Source organism: Tribolium castaneum, chromosome 7 (genome assembly GCF_031307605.1).
Source record: "Tribolium castaneum strain GA2 chromosome 7, icTriCast1.1, whole genome shotgun sequence".
In the NCBI taxonomy this organism is placed as follows: domain Eukaryota; kingdom Metazoa; phylum Arthropoda; class Insecta; order Coleoptera; family Tenebrionidae; genus Tribolium; species Tribolium castaneum.
The window spans coordinates 9435574-9451801 of NC_087400.1; the positions used below are offsets into that span (position 1 = coordinate 9435574).

At 28.9% G+C, this 16228-nt stretch overlaps 1 protein-coding gene and 1 long non-coding RNA gene across 3 annotated transcripts; both read left to right on the forward strand.

Moving 5' to 3' along the window:
- Positions 1 to 2053: 2053 nt before the first annotated feature.
- Positions 2054 to 4226, forward strand: LOC135266814 (uncharacterized). 2 transcript variants are annotated; one of them, XR_010334989.1, is made up of 4 exons: positions 2054 to 3526; positions 3581 to 3685; positions 3739 to 3894; positions 3941 to 4226. It is a non-coding gene; the product is annotated as an uncharacterized LOC135266814 (long non-coding RNA). The 2 variants fall into 2 exon arrangements; XR_010334988.1 differs by having other exon boundaries at positions 3739 to 4226.
- Positions 4227 to 9058: 4832 nt separating this feature from the next.
- On the forward strand, positions 9059 to 12951 carry LOC661532 (uncharacterized). The gene is made up of 4 exons (XM_971298.5): positions 9059 to 9225; positions 9283 to 9340; positions 9610 to 9963; positions 12561 to 12951. The coding sequence occupies exons 1-4, from the start codon at positions 9109 to 9111 to the stop codon at positions 12839 to 12841; spliced, it is 810 nt and encodes a 269-aa protein (XP_976391.4). The 5' UTR covers positions 9059 to 9108; the 3' UTR covers positions 12842 to 12951.
- Positions 12952 to 16228: the final 3277 nt, after the last annotated feature.

Genomic DNA, 16228 nt, shown 5'->3' on the forward strand with positions numbered 1-16228 from the left:
AATAGGACGCACCTATTTTTTTAACGGTAATCGAAAGAACATTGATATTAACGGTAATTATTATCCATACGTTCAATAGCTCTTTCTTACAGTTATTGAAAAAATCACGCAAAACAGATTTTACTTCGTTATTTTTCATAGTAGACCTTCCAAAATTGTCAATAATTGCCAAACTTCAATGTTTTATTTATTTTTTAGCTAGTTTATTACCGAATAAGAAGTAAAACAATAATATTTAATTATAACTTAGTGAATTATATAAAGTAACAATAATTCAGTATGTCATCAAATTTTAAACTTTTTGAATAAAAATGGTAAACAAATCGAACATCTTTTAAAATTAATAGCACAATTTTATCGTATTTTTCGAAAGTTAACTTGATCAAAAATCAAAATAATGAGCCAAAATTCAGTTTTTTACGATTATTTCCAAAACTGTAAGAGACAGATATAGAAGATGTTAATAAAAGTCTGCATAACAATTAATATTCTTATAACTGTCACTGAAAAAACTGTTTTATAATAATTTTTTAACCATCATTTCCAAAAAATCATTGTAGCCTTGCAATTTGACATTTGACAATCCTAAAGATTTCAGAAGACCCTTCGAGCCTTTAGTTATCAAATGCAAAAAATAATATTAACTTATTGTAAAGGGTTTACGAGCCGTGAAATTTTAAATGAACCCCAGCAAATAAAAATTTGTTAAAAAAAATTCACATACGCAAAAAATTATGACACATAAGTAGTAACAAATACGGTACATTTTACTGTTTCATAAAACGGATTCAAAAATACTATAAAAATAAATGGTTACCATTTAAAATTTTAAAGTTGGAGCCAATTTCTCCAAGTTCCAAAAATTCAGCCATTTTGAAAATAATTTAGTTGAACTCAAAATGGTCGAATTGGATTGTATAGAAAATCTGAAAGCTCTAGGTATATTTTAACTTAAAAAGTTTTGAATGTAATCCCTAAAAGAATCACCCTGTATATACAGGTCCCAGCAAGTAGGTAAGTCCATTATTCATTTAGAAATATTGGTACAAAATCTTAAAGTTCTAGCTACAATAAAAGTTGAAAGTTACTTATGTATTTGCTGTTTCAAAACGAACAACGCCAACGTCGTATTTTATCAAATTATTTTTTTTAAATAAGGTTGATAAAAATGTAAAATAGTTCTTAATGATTAGATCTTTTATTGAAAGTATAAATTACAATAGCTCTTATATTCTTGAACTGCATGAATAATTTATAACACCTAATTTTGAGAGAAAATGCGATGTTGGCGTTTTTATAGTTTTGAAACAGCTAATAATAATAATAATAATAATAATAATAATAAGCCCTAAAAGAATCAGCCTGTATAAAATAAATGTAAAAGGTAATAATAAATGTAGGTTTGAATTTCCCTTCGCAGTCGTAACTGATCACTTTTTTACAATAAATATTTCCAAGTATATAGTTAGATCTATGCAACCATCTATTCACGCAAGAGTATACCTAGTTATCAATATTGCCACTTGGACTTTTAACAAGGATCTTGAGTTTAATGTGATACTGATTTTAAAACAAGATCAAAATTTAAACTTTTCTTTTTTTTGACAGCTCTAATTTTTTTATTTAAACAAAAATAACAACATGACATTACCTCTATAACGAAAGGTATTGTTTAAATATGAATTTATTTATGTATGCAGCAGCGTAATTCTAATTCAAGTGCCAACAAACACCGTGAACCGATTTCATGACAAATAGCCTACATTTTGTAAAAGAAAATTTACAATTTTACTGCACCATAATGTAGGTACAACAGAGACAATTACAGAATACCACCATTAATGAGGAGATCACACTTAAATCAATTGAACATCAAAGACCAAGTTAATTTAAATAGCTTTAATTAATTTGCTTTTGTGAACTCAATGCATAAGTTATGACAAATGGTCCTAAATACCCCATTAAGAACCGTAGGTAATTGATTTTAGATGTTAGACAATGTTTGAAAATAAATATAATGGTAAATACTCGTATTTAAGACGTAGAACCATGATTGCAAGCAATAAAACCATTTAGTTGACGCTTTATCAATTCAGTTGTGCTCCTGTTTTAGGTTCTAGAATGTACTACGAGGAGAAAAAATTAATCGAGAATGACTCTTTACATATCCTGAAATTTCTAGCCTCGGATATTTTTCAGATGAAAATAACAAAAATACTCCTTGTTGTGGTTTTATTTATACAGGGTTCCATCAACTTAATTACAACTTACTTCGTTGTTAATATTTTCACAGTTGAAGAATTTATTAATTACTCACCTGTTTATTTCGGATGTACGCATGTAAATAGTTCCGCGTCAGAAATGGACACATCAACCAAACAAAATTTTTTTTAGTTAATAGTCGCTACGTTGATTCTTTTATTCAAAAGCGACTTAGTTGCCAACATTGAAACGGAAATTCCACTTTGGTCAAATGAAAGCAGTGGGAATGAAATCAAATCGCGACTAGAACTGGAGGCAAAACTGACCAATTACATTGCTCTGGTCAATTATCTAGTTACGATTTTTTCAACTTTTCTGCACATTATTCGTTTGCCCGACGACCCGAATCTTTTTTTGGGACTCCGACTTATTGAAACATATTTTCACGATAATTACAGAAAGGTTGCCAAAGTCATAATGTACTCTTTATACCCTTTAATCGGCCACATTCTTACCGCCCATGTGTACCAAGTCGTTTATTACGCACAACACATCAAATTTCAAGTGATTATGTTTAAAGAACACATCGCCAAATTGGCCGATTTCGCAGCTGAAAACGACCAAGAATATCAAGAAAAAATTAACCATCGACTTAAATTTTGCATAAAAAGGTTGCAGGACTTCGTGGCGTAAAAAAACACTCTTTGTACATTGGCGGTCAGCTCGATTTGCGTGTGCGTCATCAATTTCATTTTTTCATTACCAACACAAAGCTGTGAAAAAATTATCAAAAACAATGCAAATTTAAACAACTAAGGGGTATCTAAGGGTGGTATCCTTGAACATTAATTTACATGTGCACTTCGACAAAACCGTCAAGTGTTACGAATTTGTCAACCTGACATTGACAGTAAATTATAGTCGTTGTCGCATGGTTGTCGAAAGTGTTATCGGAGTTAATCGCAAGTATTTTCCGTTCGTTTATTGTGTTTTGTAATTTGCGTTTCGTTAGGTTTTTGATTCTGCGTTTATTAGTTCTTGTTTTGTGAATCTGTATTTTTGTAACAAATCATAATTTAAACACTTCGTAACCTCAAAAAATATTTGATAGTTTGTCACCGCTATGACCCTGCTATGTAAACGTAGTGACAGAAATGTCAGATGACGCACACGCAAATGGAGCTGAGCGCTACCATAGTAACAAACACTAAATCAAGATTTTAGAGTTCACGAAATGAAGATGGAGCAAGTGAAAAACATGATTGCAGTTTTTGCGGTTTCGTGTACTTGTTTAGGCATTAGCATCTTTTTTTTCGTTTTATCGGTAATTTCCTTCCTCGGATTTTAATTTTTATTTTATCAACAAATTCATTTCTAGAAAAGTTTTGGGCAACAGTATTACCTACGCATGGCTATAACTATTATTGCGGCTTGTGCGTCATTTGTAGCCGTAATATGGACGTGTCAGTCATTAGAAAATGAGGTTTTTGGGCATAAATTTATGATTCTTAAAATTTAAAACACTTGTGTTTTTAGAATGACGAAGCAACGGGCGATTTAATTCAAGCCCCTTGGTATAATTTTAATAAGAAAAACACACTACTTTATTTAATTTTCATACAAAATGCAATGAAACCACGGAGGATTCAGTTTTCGGATGATTTGTCCATCAACTACGAAGGGGGTCTTAGAGTTTGTACTTAATCATTGTTGATATTTAATAATCGTCATTTTAAAGGTTGTTAGAGGGATTTATTCGGTTTTGTCGGTTGCTGTAAGTATGTCGAAGTAATAATTCAGTGTCATCACTCCATAAAAATATACTGCATGTAGTTTGAAAATTTCTCACCTTTTCCAATAGTAGTCCAGAATGTATGAGATTAGTTTCAGCAAGTATTAAAAATAGTATTTTTAATTAGGCAATTGTATTTAAGAAAGTATCAAATGTATTTCAAAATGTATCACTTGTAGTTCAGAAACTTACAACAAAAAATGTGGTGAATAAATTGTGAAAAAAAACTCAATACAGGGTGTTCATTTTTCGAGCTCCACCATGGAAATCTCAGTTATTGTAAGAGATAGGAGGTCACTTTAGGGCAAAGTTGCACATTTTTATGCAGAACAGTTATCTGAAAGAAAATTTGATGTGTCATTGTTAGTTTTTGAATTATTAAAAAAAATAAAAAATTTGTAATTTTCGTTTTTATTTTTTAAGCGAAAACTGAAACAACTAGACGTTTTTAAGTATGAAATCTAAATCTGTCATTGCCTTTTCCGAGGCGTTCTTGATGTCAGAGTTACAACACTTAACTTGATTTTTCTTATGAACGCCATATTTGACATTTGTATTTTAGAAAAGTCATTTGTTCCTGATTACCATGATGTATCATATGATATGATCAAATCTTACTGCTGATTAAAATTAATAAAAAGTGTTTTTGGAAAGAGTGCTTTGGAGGAAACGTCATAAATATTGTTTAACAAACTAAATTTTGACAGTTCTGTTAAATAAGCGAGCAGAATTTTTATAACTATGTCTTGTTTTGTTTCGCGAAGAATATTATCATTATCAAGTCGCTTAGTTTTTAAATAAGTAATGTTGGCGGAAATGTGAACCTCTCAGATCCAACTTCAATTAAACCTCGAAAATCTAGTAAATGTGAAAACAAAATTGTTGGCATTTTTTTCAACGCACTCTTTGCAAAAAAGCTTTTTTCTCCATTTTGATCACCTTGTAAGATACGATCATTTCATGCGATACATCGTTGTAATCAGAAATAAAAACACTTTTCAAAAATACAAAAACCGAATTCCATAAGAAAAATCAAATTTGAAAACGTCCTAGTTGAAAATTTCTAGTTCTTTCGATTTTCCCTTGAAAAATAAAAACGAAAATTACAATTCAAAAACTAAAAATAACATCAAATTTTCTTGCATATAGTTGTTTTGCATAAAATGGCCAACTTTGCCCTAATTTAACTAATCTTGTATCTTTTATATGAGATCCCCATGATGGAACTGGAAAAACGGACACTCTGTATAACCTTATAAAAAAATTTAGACAATCAAATTCTGTAAACAAAAATTAATTTTAAAAATACTGTTACCACATGTGATAAAATTTCGGTTTTTTTACATTCTGCAAATGTATTGTATCTATCAGTATAAACTACAAACTGAAGAAAGTTATTGTGCTTTAAAGAGTATGGATTTGGAATACAGTATTAAATACTCGTAGAATAAAAAACTAGAGAAATAGTAAGTAACTTTATTTTAGCTGAAACCATTGAAACTACATACCTACATATCTCTGTGATGATTGTCCCCTTATAGTCTCATTTTGACTGAGTAAGATCAAGATTTTTGAATAAAAACCAGACGCTACATTTTTCAAAAAACTCCAAAAATCGATGATATTTCAACCTTTTTAACCAAAGTAAAACACGAAAAGCTATTTCGGAAGGCTTGTTGACAAAGATTGTCTTTGAGTTCGTCAAGAAAATTATGTCTCAGACAAAGACAAAACCAAGATTTTTCTTGTCTTCTTCAACCCCTAGTCTCTTTTTATTCTTTACTTTAAACCAAATGTATAGCCATTGACACTATAAAGTTTTATTCTACCAAAGAAAAAATACGTCAATTTTCAAACGAAAAAAAACATAATAAAGTAACAATTTAAATTGAGAAAATTTGTAAAATATTAAACAAAATCCATTGTTACATTATTCACTTTTAATTATAAACCCCTCTCGGTAGAAGATATTATGGGACAAAATATTTTGTTTAAAAAAAATTCAAAAACCTAATAATTAATGTAAAATACTTAAAAAAAATTTTATTTGAAGGTGAAATTGATGATTTTTTTTTAATTTTTTAGAAACTACGACCATTTTTTTTAATTATTTTTTTCGTTGGTAAAATTTTAAGCCTCCTTTTTAATATCTGAATCCTAGATTATAAACACTATCTTAAAACAGCAACGTGTTTTCACTCTTTTAAAACACTCTTCTCATAGCGTTTTAAATTAAAATGTTCCTACAAAAAAATTTAAACAGAACTTATGCGAAAATACAAAGCTTTAAGGTTGTGTTTTCGCTATCGTATATTAATACCTATAACTGCTGCTTTACTTTTTAACGTTTTAAATTTTAAACATTGACAGAAGGATTTACTCGGTTTTGTAGGTCGTTGTAAGTATAGTTTACTGTTTTCTTTCTGAGTAACACAAATCTCCTTCCTAGTCCTGAAAATGTAAAAATATAGCGAAACGTGTACAATTCATTTTATTTAAAACCTCTCTTCCAGAGGTAACCGCAACCCAAATTTTGTACACCAGTTGTTTTCTCAAATTTTTTTCATTATCTTTAAGAGATTTAAGTATTCATTCCAAATATCTTTTAATTTTTCTAGAAGTAGAAGTAAAATATCAAATATGCATTTTTATATTGTATGTGTAATAAACTAGTAAATATAATTATAATAATAATAATAATAATAATAAGAATAATTTATTTAACGGCACAAGTGCCTTTATCCCCTATACAAAATACATATATAATACAAAAACGCAATAAATACAAAATACAGGGTGTATTAGAAACAAGTGTCTTAATTTTAACAGGTATTAGAGCTCAACAAATAAAACATCTTTTCAATTTGTAATTTTTCAATAAAAAATTCGCAAATCTACTTAAAATTTGGATAAAGATAACATACTAAAACCTGTACCCACCAATGGGTACACAAATAAAAAAGCCGAACTATTTTCGTTGTGATAAAAACGGACAATTTGAACAATTTAAAACAACAATGAAAATTGTTGCTATGAATACAAACTAATTATTAAACATTGACCGGCTCGTTTGCACAAAAGAGAAGAGAAAAACAGTGAAAATTATAAATAATAATTTTGCAAAACGTTATATAGAAAAGTTGATGAGTTTTATTACGTGGTAAAATTAACATACGTATTTCTGATACACCCAGTATCAATTAAAAGAGGTTTAGAAACGTATTTTCTTTTAGAATATAAATATACGACTTTGATGAAATAACATTTTTGAGTAATATCTTGTATTTTTAAGTAATTAATCATTATTAAAAAAAATAAAAAAAATTGAAAAAAATCTTAAATGTTTTTCTCATCATATAGGGTGTTCCGTTTTTATTGTTACATATCTAAACAGGTGATAGAACATTCAATTTTAAGACAGAAGTTTCCTATAAACATGTATCGAAAAATACTTCGTAAGGGAGCTACACGCCCTGAAAAGAGTGCTTCTATTGGTGAGTTTTTCTCAATATTTTAGAAACCATTACAGATAAGATCACAAAACTGAGCACACTTTATTTGCTTAATCGAACTCGAGGATTAAATGTAAAAAATATTAATCAGGGGTGTCCCAAACTGGAGAGGAGTAGGGTAAAAAATACTGTAACTATTTTGGCTTTAGTGTTTTGACACTTTCAGCAACAAAATCGTATTTTTTTATTATACACAGGGCGTTGTATACAAGGTGGTGAACCAAAGTTATAATTTTTTAATAAAATATCCTATATATTTTTGCATTTTAAAATTTTAAAAATTTTTAAGAAATATTTCTAATTTGAATCTCATATCGTTAGAATGCTTATAAAAAATGCTATCGATACGTGTAACACAATACATGGGGATCCATTTAAAAAAATTTGTTATTCAACTCTTTGCGTTTTGGCACGTCCTGTAGATTACCTGCGTGTTTCAAGTAAATGTCGACTATTGCTAAAACTACAAAATATTCTGAGTTTTTCTGTTGCAAATTTATCGGAAAATATTCATGAGCGACTTTGAAGTGATTTTTTTAAAATTGGTTTTTTTTATAAAAGTTGTAAATAATTCGGAAACGATAAAAGTAGACCCATCACAGTTTATATAAAGTTACTTTATTTTTTTGCGTAAAATATAATTATGCAAAAACATATAGGGTGTTCTATTTAAAAAAATATTACTTTGGTTTACTACCCGGTAGACAACACCCTGTGAATAACAAAAATATTTTGTTTCTAGATTTTAAATCAATCTATCTAATAAAAACGGCGTGGCAATATTTCAAGTAACAAAAATGTTATAAACCGATTACTCACCCCTGGGCCTCCCTGTGTGTTTGTTATTACTATATTCTTCACCAATTTGGTACCCTTTTACACTGATCACCTAATTTTTGTAAAATTTTAAAATTTCATACAATTTTATACAAATAATTTCTCGAAGAATATTTTTTTCTGTAAATCCAAATATTTAATTGAAGTATAATAAGCAAAATTCTTAATTGGCTTATTTATTTATGTATAAAAAATTAATTAATTTTGAATTAATGCACCATTTCCGAGTAATTTCTCGTTTAAAATAAAAGAATAATATAAACTGCAAAAAAATGATAGCAAAACGGAAACGAGTTTTTAATTTACTTAAAATAATTCTGTGCTGTTTTTGAATGCGCGCACACTTTCTAGATTATTTTAAAGACATCATGTAAGTTTCATGACCAGATCAGTGGTTACGTAATTGGAAAGAAATCAAAACATTTTAGTAGGAAATGACCTACAGGAAATCATCTGTCAAGGTTGTTAACCTCTGCAGCCTTGATTAAAAAAATTGTAAACAAAACATTGTAGACGTAAAAAGTAAAAGTTTGTAAAAAGCAGTGGCGTAGTCAATTCAAATTAAAATATAAGCAAAAATGGAGAGAAATTGTATCGCGAAATGACGAAAGTTACAGAATCGTCGATGAATGTGATTGTATGAAAAAAAATCTAATTGGTTCAAGAAACGGAAAGTAGACCGTATTTTGTTAATAAGATGCCTCTCATCGCACACATGCATAGAGAAAGACTTTCGCCGACTCCACCACCTTCTTTTACCAGTCCATGTCCCGTTCTTTCAAGTGGAAGTGCAAATATAAAACCAACCCATTCCCTTCTTGCTCCATCAGTCTACCTTCAACCAAGTTTACTGTTTTTATTCAGATTGCGACAATGTGTACGGTGAGGAAATTTTAACCAAAAATATTTCTCTTTCCTAAACAAAACTCTGACTTTCAGAAATTTCTGATCGCTGTAACTTTAGGACTAGTCGCGTCTGAACCAACACAAGTCGACTGTAAGTTATCTTTAACCAGTTTTAAACAAATAACAATGTTTTTTCTATAGCAGATGTTAAACTATTTCTTCATCTTTTGACTAAAGAAAAGAAAAGAAAAATTTTATTCAATTAAATTGACAAATTCCAACATATTAATTTCTTTGATTAACAATAACGTAGTCCTGCTATAGAAAAAAATGTTGTATTATACACGACGATAAAGATTTTCACTCGTATAGATAAACAATCTCTTTATCGTCTTGTATACTAAATATGTTTTTTTCAAGTGGGCGGTTTCGGCGGCGGCGGTGGAGGAGGCGGCGGCGGCGACTTCGGCCACGAGTTGGGAGGATTCGGGGGCGGCGGCGGATTTGGAGGCGGGGGCGGATTTGGGGGTGGTTATGGCGGAGGTGGCCTTGAAGGATTTGGGGGCGGCCACGGCGAACTCAGTCTTGGAGGCGGAGGCGGCGGCGGTGGAGGCGGCGGAGGATCACTTTACAGTGGTCAAAGCAGCTACGAAGCCGGAGAACATGGAGGATCTTCTGGAGGAGAAGGCGGTGATTACCACCATGGAGTCAGTATTGTTGGAGGAGGAGGAGGTGGAGAAGGGCATGGGGCCAGCTTCGACTTGACCCATCATGGTAAATTTTTATCCAGTGTTGATTTTATAGTTTGAAATTTAATTTTATAAGATTTAAAATAGAATAGAAAAATAGAAAATACAAATATAAAATAAAATTTCGGAATATTTCAAAATGAATTTTTTCCATAAAATTGTTTTGAACACGTGTATTATATGATATTTTTAACACAATTTCGTAGAATTTTCAAAAAATGTTAAAATCATTTTTTAGAACAGAAATAAGAAATCACTAATAAATTAGAAAGTTATACATTTTCTTCTTCAAGTGTTTTAGAACGTCGTTCAGCCGGAAATAAAAGTCACAATTATTTTTTAATTTTAATTTAACTCTTTGTTTAATAAAAAATGCGTATATTTTGAAAATTATCGTTTAAAATAAATCAAAACGTGAATATTTTGTATTTTTCAGGCGTTTTACTTCGTTTTTTAATGTCAAAACTTCTCAGAAATTAGCTGAAAGTTTACAAAACTAGATTAAAAGGTATATAAATTAGCATATTTTACTTACTTTGGGTTAGAAACGTCGTGGTTTAGTAAAATTTTAACAAAAATCAATCGAGAAATCTCACAATTAGTTGCAAATGGAGTTTTTAAGTATTTTTTTCAAGTTAACTTTATTTTTGCAAAATTTTGCTAAACCTGGCCGAAAAATCAATAAATTTAATTGCAAATGAAATTATTTTACCATTTTTGATTTACATTGGCATCCAAAAACGCAATTATTCAGCAAAATTTTGTCAAAAATTACATCAAAAAGTAGACATTATTTTTTTACGGCTATAAATATTTTTAAACAACAATTTCGATTAAAATAAAATAAAAAATTAACAAAACTGATAAGAGCTACTTTAATTTTTAATTTTTTTTAAAAGATTTTGTTTTTAAAATAAATAAACCAAATAATAAAAAATTGCAATATCTTTTTTTTCGACCGGTTGTTTAATAAAAAACGCGATTATTTTGTCCAATTATGTTTAAAATAAGCCAAAAAATCAAAATAAAGTATTGGTGGCCTGTTTTTGACTATTTTTTACAGTTTCAGTTATAAACACAGTTTATTAATATATTATTAAAAATGCCAAAAATTTTCAAACTTTGTAAGCAAGACTGTGTAAGCGATTAACCACATTATTTGCAAATTTTACAAAGTTTTGCTAAACAAGCTAAAAAATTCTTAAATCAAAATACAAATAAAGTGATTTTACCATTTATACAAAATTTTTGCTAAACCTAGTCAAAAAATCAAGTTTTAAATATTGGACAAAATGTCATCACAAATTACACAAAAAAGTAGGCGGCGTTATTTTTTCAGCCGTTAAAAAATATTTAAATTAAATAATCAGTTTTCCGCAAAAGTCTAAAAAATCACAAAATAATTTTAATTAAAATAAAGTAAAAATTACCGAATTGTGTCGAAGCTGATAAGATTTTTTTATTTACAATTTTTTTAAGTGAGATGTTGTTTGGTTAATAAGAAACGCAATTATGTTGCCCAATTTTGTTCAAAATAAGTCAAAAAATCAAAATAAAGTATTGCCCTGTTTCTGCCTATTTTTTATATTTTCAATCAGTTTAAAACACAATTTCAAAATTTGTTCAAAAATGGAGCAATAATTTTTGCATTGTTTAAGCGTTGAACCACATTATTTGCAGATTTTGCAAAGTTTTGCTAAACAGACTAAAAAATTCTTCAATCGAATTAAAAATAAAGTGATTTTACTATTTATGCGTTTCTCATCCAAAAAAAAAACAATCAAACAGTAAAACTTCATCAAAAATTACCAACAAAAAATGTTGCCAAATGATATCAAAAAATTACAGCGTTGATTTCGAAAGCTTATTTTTTCAAAACGCAACTATTTTGAAACATTTCGATAAAAACAAACCAAATGAATCGCCGAATTGTACCGAAAATATTGTTAGTTTTTTGGTTTTGGATTAGCACGTGTCCTGAAAAAGAAATTTAAAAATTTCATCACAAATTACCCAAAAAAATTAAAGTGCTGTTAGTTTTTCCCTTTTTTAGGCAATAAAAAACGTTTTTGCAGTAAAAACATAATTTCGCGAAAATCCAAAACATCACAAAACAGGTTAAAAAATGTCAGCTGTTCCTTTGCGAAGTTCCAATAAAAATAAACTAAAAATTCCAGAACTGGTTTGAAAACGTTAGTTTTGTTTTTTACAAACGATATTTTTCTGTCAAACAATCAATTATTGTAATCAAAGTTTCTAAAAAATACCAAAAAAATCGATCAACTGGATTCAAAATAGTATAATTTTGTTAAATCCGTAATTTTGTTCAAAAATGCAACTTTTTCCTTAGTTTCTTGGCCAGAATAAAGTTAGATATTTTCAAAATGAATTACATTAACTTTGTTTTTTTTGAAGCTCGCCCCACTGATAACCTGAGAAAATTGTTTCATTTTTATTTTGTTCTCCTTGTCTATAGAACCGGCCCTGTATTAATAATAACAACCTTTGTTAATTACTATCTCAATTTTTGGTAAAATTTTTTATTGGAAAGAAAAGCCAATTAAACAGTATTTGTCTTGATTTTTTGTCACACATTTTCGTAACTAATAGCATTTTTTTAAGGTGGAGGCGGCGGTGGCGGCCACCACGGTCCCTTCGGAGGCAGCTTCGTAGCTTCCGCCAAATACGAGGGTCAAGCTGGAGGTGTTGCCCATAAAATCGCCGATGGAGACATTGCATCTCACGCCAGTTACATTACTTTCGGCCACGGTCACTACTCCGACGTCCTGGGGGCTAGTCAAGACGGCGGTTCGCTCGGTGGAGGCGGCGGCGGCGGTGGAGGCGGCGGCTACAAATGGGGTTTCGTAGCACCTGCTTCGAGTGGACTTGGAGATCGACAGTGATCAGTTTAATTGTATACCGTTGTTACAATTTCCGTTGTATTTTTTGTTGACTGTTGACTATTTATTAAGATCTGATCAATTCTGATTAAATTTTTCTTACTTTTGTAAAATTGTGTTTGGTTATTAAATCGTACCTAAGGCGAAAATAATGCTAAAAGAGTGGTTTGTCTGATCACTTTCCTTTTGAAGGTCAGCGATTAATCGATGAACACACCGAGAAAGTAAAAGTGAGCTGGTTATAGATTGGGAGAAAGGAAGAAAAGACAAAAAGAAATAAATTGATCATAACACATTACATTTTTTTATAGCTAGACTACTTTCAATAAATAGACAATCATTTTCAAGTAATCCTGATAATTATTATTAAATATTAATTAAAAAATGGCAAAACCTTTATTTCCAGATATTAATGCCTAAATCAGTAACAATATTATTTGGATAACAAATTTAAAAAATAATTCAGCAAATACTAGAAAGATTAATAAATAATTGAAATAAATTAAAAAATTAATAAAATAAAATTATTTTATTTTATAAAATAATAAAACACTATTAGGCATTTATCTAAATTGTAATAAAAATGTTTTAAGTGAACTAAATCTGAACATTTTCGACTACACTTACATTATCAGCAGGAAATGGATTTATTATACAGGATGATTCGATCTCTTAGATGCTGATAAAGGATATTCAACTGAGCTTTAAAATTCTCATAACAAAAATTGTTCGAGCCTTTTTTCACAAGAAACTTCTCAAAAGTTAGATCTATGAGTTAAGTAACAAACTAGCAAATACAAGAATAACTAAAATAAATATTCCAACAAATAATCAACAATTACAAATAAAGTTGCCAAGAAAAAAAAATTAAAAATCAACTAAATTAGATTATTTAAATCGATAATAACAATAATACTAATAACCGATTATATTGTGTATTTCAGTTATTTCAGTAAAAGATAAACCTTTTGATATGTAAAAATTACACAAATAAATCATCACCCGATGAAACTTATTAATGCAGAATGCAAATAAAATCCACTAAATCATGTTTATATACAATCATTAAACCTCAATTTCACCGGTAATAAAATATTCAGCGTTAAAAATATGGCACGTTTTCTTGGATCAATATTTCTTACGATTCTATAAATTTATAAATACGGTTTTGAAGTTGTTATTAATAAATAAACGGAAAAAAATTGGTCGAACTGTGACATCAAAATGGCTAGTTTGATTCAGAAAACTAGATCGCGAACAATGAACTTTCTATTTTAAACTTTATTATGTGTTATACAGATATCGATTGACATTCTTCATAATTATTTCATATATCAGTGTTTGTAATTCAATTAAAAATGTATAACATTTAAATCAATGAACTACAAAATTATATTTAGATTTAATTGTCAATGTCGATAATTACCAAAATTTTTAGTTATTAAAACAAAAATAGCACGCAGTTTCGGTTTTATTTTCACTTTCAGTGAACAGTACATTTGTGGTACATCTTTTTTAGACAAGTATTTAGCATCCTTTAAAAAGTGGGTTTTAAACAAAAATCCGGTTCCAAAATAAACACTTTTTAGGTCTGTGCATTCTAGTAATGAATAACTTGTAACTTTGAAAAATGTTTTTCGATCAAAAGCAGCTTGCAGATTACTCGTATTATTGTAATATTTCTTTTACAGTATTGTATACACATCACACATACAGGATCGCTAATAAGTTTGTATATAGCCAAATATTTTATTTTTTACTTATTTTTCGATCGAAGTTTAGGCTACAATAAGCTATGAATAAAAAAACATTTCCAAAAAAATTTTACTAGTTCGAAAATTTTTCTAAAATAAGGTATGCACGTGTTACATCACAGAAAATAATGCTCCTCTTAAAAATAATACATTTGACCCATCTTGCCATTAAAAAAAAACAAGTTAGCTTTGTATCTCCAGAACAAATGGAGATAGAAATTTGGTAAACATCTGAGACGATAGAATTTAAATACTCTAAAGGAACTGTATCCATACTTCTTTGCGACCCTGTATACAGGTTTACTAAAAAGTATATATACAGTTAAATATTATCAAAACTATTTATTAAAACTTATTGAAATTTGGTATATGCTTAAAAGTATATTAGCTGTTTCAAAACTATAAAAACGCCAACGTCGCAATGTACCAAATTTTTTTTTTAAATAATATTGACAGAAAGGTAAAACAGTTATTAATGATTAGATCTATCTTTGAAAATATAAATTACATTAGCTATTATTTTTTTGGTGTGCATGAATAATTTATAACAGCTAATTCTGAGATAAAATGCGACGTTGGCGTTTTTATAGCTTTGAAACTGCTAATAAAAATTCTAACGCTTCAGATGTTTGTCATATATCTATCTCCATTACTTTGTTCTGAAGTTACAAGGCCAATTTAAATTTTTTTAAATGACAAAAAAGTCAAACCTCAAATTTTTAAAAGCAATTTTTTTCTGGATTCTATAGTGCAACATATACATACCTGTTTTAATCAAAACTAAAAAAAAAACTAATGAAATTTTGACAAATGTAAAATTTTGTTACTCTTAAAAATGTTGTCTGTGCCTCTTAAACTTTGACTAAAAAATATGTAAAAGTTAATAATAATTGTTAAAATAACACTTTTAACTGAAAAAGAACACATTTTAATAAAAAAACTTAAACATAAAATAAATTAAATATATATTAGATGAAGCAGTAACTGTTGAATCTGTAATCACTAATCATTAAACACCCTCTTAAAACATATTTTGTCAAATATTTTTTACAAAAATTACTAAACATAAAAATGATCGTGTAAAAGGTAAAAAAAACGAAGAAAATGAATGATACAGAATTAAAGAAAAATGCGACAACATAAATAATTTCTTATTTACATTTTTTAAAATTTATTTCTTCATGTTTAAGTCAAAGTTAAGGTTATTGGAAGAATAGTTTTTAAATGGATTCTGATTTTTTCAAAATCATAAAAAAGGTAAGTATTTCCTACAGAGTGCTCAAAGACCGGTGCACCAGTTCAATGGTAGGTGGTATAGAAATGCTTACTTATAAAAAACGAATTTTAAATAAATGATATGTGGCAACGTTGTCTAACAATTGTGACCTGACCTGACCGGACCTGACCGGAGCTGACCGGACCTAATCTGACCCGACCGCATAGAATGTGATTAAAAATAAAAATAAATTATTTTCGAAATATTACCCTGTGTTGGCACATGATCATATAATTTTGGTCAAAACCACATACTGCTATCGTTTTTTTTTTCAACTTATAAACAAAAGTTGACATTCTAGCAAAATCTTAAAAAACTCGTATTTTTCTTATTATAAACGATACACATTTGAAATAAAAA

Bases quoted from the DNA above. Each gene is read 5' to 3' on its own strand.
- LOC661532 (XM_971298.5), top strand. From the start codon at position 9,109: ATGTCCCGTTCTTTCAAGTGGAAGTGCAAATATAAAACCAACCCATTC. The intron at 9,226-9,282 runs GTGAGGAAATTT...TCTGACTTTCAG, and splicing joins AGATTGCGACAATGTGTACG to AAATTTCTGATCGCTGTAAC. The intron at 9,341-9,609 runs GTAAGTTATCTT...GTTTTTTTCAAG, and splicing joins TGAACCAACACAAGTCGACT to TGGGCGGTTTCGGCGGCGGC.